This window comes from Citrus clementina, unplaced genomic scaffold, assembly GCF_000493195.1.
Source record: "Citrus clementina cultivar Clemenules unplaced genomic scaffold, Citrus_clementina_v1.0 scaffold_3, whole genome shotgun sequence".
Classification (NCBI taxonomy): Eukaryota; Viridiplantae; Streptophyta; class Magnoliopsida; order Sapindales; family Rutaceae; genus Citrus; species Citrus x clementina.
Genome location: NW_006262339.1, coordinates 27,157,654 through 27,165,783, shown reverse-complemented (window position 1 = coordinate 27,165,783; position 8,130 = coordinate 27,157,654). Strand labels below are relative to the sequence as shown.

Below are 8,130 nucleotides of genomic sequence, written 5' to 3'. Positions count from 1 at the left end.
TTTATTATGGATCCTTAAAGGCAACAGTCCCACAGTTTGGTAGCATTATTCTTGGGCTCCCTAAATAGTGAATACGTGGCAATCCATTTAACAAAGGTGAATTTGAAGGCTTGAAGCCACAAAAAAGTGCCCGGCAGTGTTGCCAGCATAGCACAGTTCCATATGCACACGTGTCTTTTAATGTGCAACAAGTTTCCGCCCCACTTGGTTGCGTGTCGTTGTAAGTTTTATTGATTTGACGAAAATATTATTATTTAAACACAAATTTAGCCTAGGCCATTTTTCTTCTTATTTTCCTCAATTTTTCTCCATCCATTCGGGTACTCATCACCACGAGTCTGTCTCCCTGAACTGACTTCATTTTGGCATTTCATTAGTGGCCATAATCCTCACTGGGTGTACGCAGACAAAAATTAATCATTCATAACTCTAACTCGCAAAACCAATTCATCTGTTAAGATGGCGTTTTGCATGACTTCTACATCAAAAATTTGAAAGATTGCTTTTTCATGAGAACTTGCTAAATAAAAGCCTGGTAGACAAAGATATGATAAGGATATTAAGGTAAATTCAGTGTAATAAATTAATCAAAAAAAGACAAACATCTGTAAACTAGTGAAACAAGTTAATGTTGCTGGCAATGCGACCTGTAGTCTAACCAAACACAGAGCGGGGTTTCCTCAACTTTCTTCATTTCAATCAATCACAAAATTCTTCTGATATTTGACAGACATTGTGACATCGGGATGACGAGGTGGGAGGCACCTGCCGTTGAGCGTGGCATAGGCGGGAGAATAAGAAATTCCTAATTGGCCTAACAATATCTGCAGTGAACTGATATTGTCTTCCGGGAGAAGAAAAGCCGTACGGAAAATTTAACAACTGAAACGTGCAACGGGAAAAAAGGGCGGGAATGAAGAAGATTCACAAAGTCCTCGCACGTTCAAAATTGAACATCCCATTACCGGACGAAATTACAAAGACTGACAGGGAAACCGCCTATCGGCGCCAATTCGAGAACGGAATAGCTAAGCACGAACCTATTCCAACAAGCGAGGTAAATACGCATTTGTTTATGAGTAATGGATTGAACATGAATGAAGAGCCTGGGCTACACAATAACATGGATGTTATTGCTTGAAATTTTTGTATGCAGAAAATTGATTGTCAGATGGGGACGCCCAGCATAACTATCCGAAAACATCAATTTCGCAGATAACAACGACTTTGGGCTATTTGTTATGGCAAATAGCCGTAATTGTTCTCACACTGGTCAGTATAATTTGTTTATAGCTACATTGGTAATAACAGTGTACATGAAAACCATTGTTTATCCAATAACTTAGAAATCGTCATCTTCTTATGTGACAACTTCAATGATGAGCACAATTCCGAAAACAAATCCCCTCCCCCCCCCATATGAAGATGACTGAAGTTTACAGTGTTCTCATCACAGGAGCTGCTAGGAATTGGGCACATTTCGTCCCAAACGAAGGCATTTCATGTGATGTACATGCAGATGGTGAAAATGTGGGGGAACACACACATACAGAACCCCATCTGGTACATCAAAACCCTTTACCGAATGAAACAAGTACTAATCCACAGTCGGGCATCATACAACAGGAAGCTACATATGAAATGTTGGAGAATCGTTTTGCTGTAGGAAGTGAATTTGTCAATGAAGATGAGGCAGAGAGTTTGTATTTCATGTATGCCAAGTTGAAGGGTTTTGGAGTAAGGAAAGATGCAAAGCGCATTGATGGGAATGGCAAAGTGAAGGGTCGGAGATGGGTTTGCAGCAGGGAAGGGTTCAGGCCTTGTAAGTATTTGGAGAACACCAACAGGAAAAGGGCAGCAAGGCCCCTAACTAGAACTGGATGCAGGACAGGACTACGGATTCTGTTTGATGAGAAAAAAGGTGCCTGGATCTCAACAATCTTTACTGCAAATCACAATCATAACTTGACCCCGCCGCATCATGTTCATTACATTCGAGCACACAGGAAGGTTTCTAAGGTGGATTTGGCAACTGCTTCTGTAATGCAGCGTGTGGGCATAAGGCCTTCTCAGATTCATGAGTACATGGTCCAATGTTCTGGTGGATATACCGAGGTCGGCTACATGAGAAGGGATGTAGAAAATGTGGTTGCACGTCAGAAGCGAAAACAACTACAGGATTCTGATTCTGAGTCGTGCATAGCATATCTGAATGGGAAGAAAAGTTCTGACCCTTCTTTCTATTTCGAGTACACAATTGACGACGAACATAGATTGGGTGATATTTTTTGGTGTGATGGTGGTTGTAGGGCAGATTATGCAATATTTGGAGATGTTATTGCATTCGACGCAACTTACCGGACAAATGCTTACCTCAAACCCTTAGTTGTTATTGTAGGCATTAACCACCACTATAAAACAACAATCTTTGGGTTTGCTTTGCTGACGGCAGAAACTGAACAGGCCTATACGTGGTTGCTGGTGACATTTTTAGATGCTATGGAGGGCAAACATCCAAAGGCAGTCTTGACTGACGGCGACAAGGCAATGCGCAAAGCAATTTCAACAACACTTCCACAATCGATCCACAGGCTGTGCTGTTGGCACCTTGAGAGGAATGCACAATCAAATGTCGGGAGAACAGAATTTACGGCTGACTTCAAGGATTGCATGCTCTACACAAAGGACTATCAAGATTTTCAAGATAAATGGGATGCGATGGTGCGTAAACATCAAGTTGAAAGTAATGAATGGGTGAAGAAAATGTATGTTGACAGAAATTTATGGGCAGAACCTTATTTCAAAGGGCAGTTCTTGGGGGGGATGCGAAGCACACAGAGATGCGAGGGATTTAATGCTTTCTTGAACTATTATGTGAATAGGAAACTTCGATTAATAGAATTTGTGGATCAAATTGACAGGTTAATGAGCAAACAGCGAGAGATGGAGGGAAAATATGATTTTGACAGCTCATATGGGTCACCGGTATTGTGCACCCACCTAAGACAATATGAGCAGCAAGCTGGGGAAATTTACACGAAGTCCATGTTTGAGAAAGTCCGTGCGGAGCTGAATAAGGAGGGATTGCTTTTTATAAAAGGATATGTAGATGACATAAGCACCCGGACTTACAGCATCGGGGAGTTCCGAAAGGCAAACAAAGAGTGGAAGGTTGTATTCCATCACCAAACCAAGCTTGCTGCATGTCAATGCCAACTTCTAGAGAGGCTGGGCATACCTTGTTCACATTCATATACAGTTTTAAAGGCTGAGGATGTTCAATCAATTCCAGAATGTATGCAACTGATGCGGTGGCTTAAAACTGCAAAGATAAACAACCCTTCGCAAAATGATGACCAAGCAGAGAAGGTGTACATGAGCAAACTGGTGCGTATAGGATCAGTCAATGCAGCATGCAAGAGGTTGCAGTATCTTGCTGGCAACAGCCTCGAAGCATACAAAGAAGCGATGAAAGGAATCTACAGTCTGACATTGCGGTTACAATCTATGTCCTTGACAACAACTGAACAACATTTTGAGAGAAATCCTGATGTCATTCGAGACCCTATGCTTGTATTAACAAAAGGGGCACCGAAACAGCCGAAAAAGGCCCAAAAAAAACAAAGAAAATGCAGCCGATGTAACAAGCCTGGTCATACGATTAGAACTTGCACGAGGAATCCATTACCCATCCCAACAAACATATATGGCAGGAATGATTGTAGCGACCACATGTCGGACAATGGCATAGAAGAATCACCCCATAATACCTCCACTCGGACCAACAGATATATCGATGGAAGCTCAGAACCTACCCCAACGCAAGCTTCAGGGTCATGGCTTAACAATAGTCAATCCGTTGGCATCACTACACCGACCGAGATAAATCTCTTTGGTAATGGTACAGCATGCTAAGACTGTACAAAAATTGCTCGCTAACCACTTTTTCAGTTAAGAAGGTAACATTTTGCCTGAGCTATGAGTTTATTGTTTTCAGTTTATTTATGTTGCTGATACATGGGAGTAGTTTGTTGTGTGAACATATTGAGGGATTGTGTTTGCATTGTGTTATATGAAAATGGAAGGTGTAGGTTATGATTTAGGGATTTTCATTAAGTTACGAGTTAAATTTTAACTTCTTCAATGGTAATGTCTTCTGTTTGGTAGTAAGGAAACATTTATATTCATGATATACTGGTGACAAAGTTTGGGAAATGACAGGTAAAAGTTTGTGTGGTCTACTTCTGGAAACTATAGATTAAAATGGGTTTATGACTGATTTTGCTGGATATGTGAGTCTCAAATTAAGTTTTGCAAATTTCCACATTGTTTTAACTCATGATTACTTATGTGAGTCATCCAAAGTTTGCCATTTACTATTGAGGCTGGAATTTATACAGATCTGAAAATGTACTCTTTATCTTAAGAAGCACATTTCTATAAATATCAAAATAAACTCACATTTTGAATGGTTTATCCGAAATACGCAAAATCTTTTACTTTAAAAGTTTGATTAATTACTATAAGTTGTTCTTTTGCTTTTGTGGCTGCATCAACCATTACAGCTGATGTTGAAATTCTGCTTTCTTATTCAAATTTCAGGTTTTGCAGGCCTTCATGCTCGGAGTAAGATGGCTGGATGCCTTGGATTTTGTTGAAATTTTTTTTTTGAACTTTTCTTGATATCAACACTGTTATTAGGTGGTTGAGCATGTATTCCTGGGGATTTATTGGCACTACTACCTTGTAACCTCTTCAAAACGATGACAATGTTGCAAAATTTTTTTTGTTACTATAGAGGTTGCTGGTTGGAGATCGGATTTTTATATGGAAACAGTCAGTTAATTTCCTAAGCATAAATTTTTGTACAAGTGTATAATGCAAATTTCAAATGCCATTATTATTTAATTCTTCTGCAAACATTAATTCTAGCTTTCCAACACTTACCAGCCAGTACATCTACACACATTGCTAATTGAATCAAGGTTTGATACAACCAAAAATTGCGCAACTACTACAAGGAATACTTCACATTGGCATAATTAAAAAATCAAAATAGCATTGATAACTGAAGTAGCCATTTAAGTACGATAAATAAATGGACGAATCAGACCATTTTTTCTCTACACAAGTATTCTACATGTCCTGAAAAATAAGCAAGAACAATTCCCGGTCACACTTTCTATGTGCTCCAACAGCTGGATTTTCATCTCGGCGGCTGCAGCCGTCGATACTCTCATTTTGTCCGCTCTTCTCAGTTCTTGCTACAATTTTTCCCTTTTCTACCAGCTCCAAGAGACCTTCTTTTTCTTGGAGTACACAGCCTGCTGTGCAAGTTCCATCTCTTTGACAGATCTGGAAATTTTCTGCATCTTCATTTCAACAGTTTGTAAGTCACTATCTATCCTCCATGATTTCTTAGTCCATTCCTCAAATTCCCTCACTATCTACTTACGAGAAATATGGAAAAAGAACAAAGAGACAGCACTCTAAGTTCTGGAGAGTGAAAAGAGAATCACAGCAAAATGTTTTAATCAGGATCTTCTTATGCACGATGGATTTTTGGCCTTAGAATAAATAATAATATGCAGTACTCACTTGTCAATATCCAATCTGGCATACTTGAAAAGGTTCAGGGAATTAAGGTTTCACAAAACATTCTAATAGATAAAAGTCAGTGCAACAAATTTAATCAATAAAGCCCCTAAAAAAAAAAGGATATCAAAGCAGAAATAAATCCAACTCCAACACCTGCAAAGCAATACTGCATTATTAGTAATCTAATGAAAAAAGGGATTAATATAGCAATACTGCATTATTGATATAGGATCTATATCTATGGCTCCTAAGAAGGAATAAGCGCTAGCTCTCACTCTACCATAATTGTTTGTCATACACGACGATAACCAGAGCATGAAAAAAGGCCAGAACAGGATAAATAAGCAAAATTCACAGTGAATATAAAGCAGAACACCCAAAACTATAGATGGTATAAATTATAACATAAAGTATAATTTTTGGCAAAACTGCAAGACAGATTGAAAAAACTACCTGCAGACATTGAGCCAACAAAGGTCTCAAGAAACCTGACAATCACCATAAAGAAATTTTGCCCAGATGAAGCATGACTTCTCACTAAGGACATTGCCCTGCATATCAAGAACAGCTTACTTCAATCCCAAATCCTAACCCACATAATGAACTAACTGGTTATGACAAATGCAAATTTTACATACCGGTACAAGGATATCGCCATCTACCATTTGTGACACATACAAAAAGATCAATTCTCACACATTAAATGTTTATTAGGATAAAACAGAAAATTCACTCGCAAGAAAATTGGACATCATAGCTATCAACAAAGACTTGCTGCATCGTTCAAAACAGATTCCCCAAAAACCAATGCATCACATGGGAACTAACTACAAACACCATACACGCACACCAACCATTAAGAAAAAAAAATCAGATACAGACAATGAAAACCAAAGCATATGAAACCTCGAATTTAAGCCACATGCAAATCCATATCATTGGAATAGCCCAAAAACAAAATGAAGAGCACAATAGAAAGAGGACACTAACTGGTATACCCGTGACCATTGAGGCTAAAAAGGTTCCAAAAATAGCAAATGTCACAATGGCTCCAAAGTTAGAAAAAACAGGTTTCTGCCAGGAAAACAAAATCATGACGAGACAGGTTGCACCTGAGCAACTAGAGTTTTAGGATCACATCATAGAAGCAAAAAGGGAAAATCCAGTGACATTAATTCATTAAAAGAAAATGAATACCTAATATTTGTTTCAGTATTAGAGATATTAGCCAGTACACCAACAATTAAACCTGAAAAATATACGATGCAAGGATAATTATTCAGCCAGCAATTAAAGTAAAATTAGCGAGAAAAAGAAAAAAAAAAGAAAGGGAATAAAAGTAATTAAAATAATACCTATGAGAAGAGAAGCACTGGCTTCCGGAAGATAATAGAATTTGTGACGGCGAAGGACATGGCCGAGGACGAAAGAGAGTACAAGCATCATGATCTGGAGGATTATGCCAACGCCAGCGGCTTGCTGCTCCTTTGCGGGACTTCCACGAGGATCGTTCGCCGGAGATATCTACAATGCCTCTCCCGTCATTATACCTCGATGTCCCAACTTTCGAGCCCTAAAATTCATCCAATCAATTTGTTACTCTCAAGTAACCAAAGAACATCAGCGTTACAACCAACCAAAAAGGGAGAAAGAAAATAGTTTCTGAAAATAAGTAGAAAATTTAACCAAGCATCAGTCACGTTTCTTCTCTTGTGAGCCGTAACGACTCCGGTGGTGGAGGATTGAATTTTGATGGCGATTGGATTAAGTTGGAAGGGATGGGTAATTTGAAGGTGAAAACGACGCCGTTACGCCAGTCAAGACCGGCTGTAGAAGGGAGTATCTCGCGTTGCTTGTTTTTGGTGACCGGTTTCAACCGCTTAAACCAGTTTAATTTTATCACTTATGTATCCACTTGGCAAACGTTTATTGACCAACCAATCTTTTCATTGATTGTATGTTACAATAAACGTAACTTAGAGGGATCCATATATATATATATATATATATATAGCTAATGTTAAGTTACAGCCCTTTAATATGAATAGTAAATAATATGGGTTCACTCACTGTTTATGTGAGAGGATTATAAATTATATGCATGTAATTTAAGGAGATTATATATATATATATATATATATATAGCACACAACACACTGTCAGCGTGGGCGCAAAGCGTACATGGAGCGTCGCGAACACAGATTAATAGTGATGTATTTTAAGCTACCCCTTATAATATTATTATCTTCAATATGACCCCAATGTATTGAATACTTTAACTTCTCTTTTAAATTCCACTAAATACGTTAGTTGAACAATGTTGATTATTAAAATATCCGTACTAATAACTCAAAAATAAAAATATTTAAAATAATTAAATTAATAAATTTTTTATTTTTTCTCTTATGTATTTTCTATTTCTCTCTCTTTCAACAAACAAAATTTTCAATTGATTTACTATTTGTATCAAATTTTAATCCTTAAAAAAATCTCAATTCGAAATTATCAAAATTTTGGATGTTGATGATAATG

At 38.0% G+C, this 8,130-nt stretch overlaps 1 protein-coding gene and 1 long non-coding RNA gene across 2 annotated transcripts; one reads left to right on the top strand and one right to left on the bottom strand.

Annotated features, from left to right (window-relative positions):
* Positions 1 to 1,425: 1,425 nt before the first annotated feature.
* Positions 1,426 to 3,931, top strand: LOC112099796 (protein FAR1-RELATED SEQUENCE 5-like). The gene is made up of 2 exons (XM_024187264.1): positions 1,426 to 2,765; positions 2,922 to 3,931. The coding sequence occupies exons 1-2, from the start codon at positions 1,426 to 1,428 to the stop codon at positions 3,913 to 3,915; spliced, it is 2,334 nt and encodes a 777-aa protein (XP_024043032.1). The 3' UTR covers positions 3,916 to 3,931.
* A 1,614-nt stretch (positions 3,932 to 5,545) lies between these two features.
* LOC18049514 lies at positions 5,546 to 6,141 on the bottom strand. Its single transcript, XR_002906640.1, has 2 exons — positions 6,052 to 6,141; positions 5,546 to 5,751 (listed from the first exon to the last, which is right to left on the bottom strand). It is a non-coding gene; the product is annotated as an uncharacterized LOC18049514 (long non-coding RNA).
* Between the last annotated feature and the right edge of the window lie 1,989 nt (positions 6,142 to 8,130).

Bases quoted from the DNA above. Each gene is read 5' to 3' on its own strand.
- LOC112099796 (XM_024187264.1), top strand. From the start codon at position 1,426: ATGACTGAAGTTTACAGTGTTCTCATCACAGGAGCTGCTAGGAATTGG. The intron at 2,766-2,921 runs GTATGTTGACAG...TCAAATTGACAG, and splicing joins AATGAATGGGTGAAGAAAAT to GTTAATGAGCAAACAGCGAG.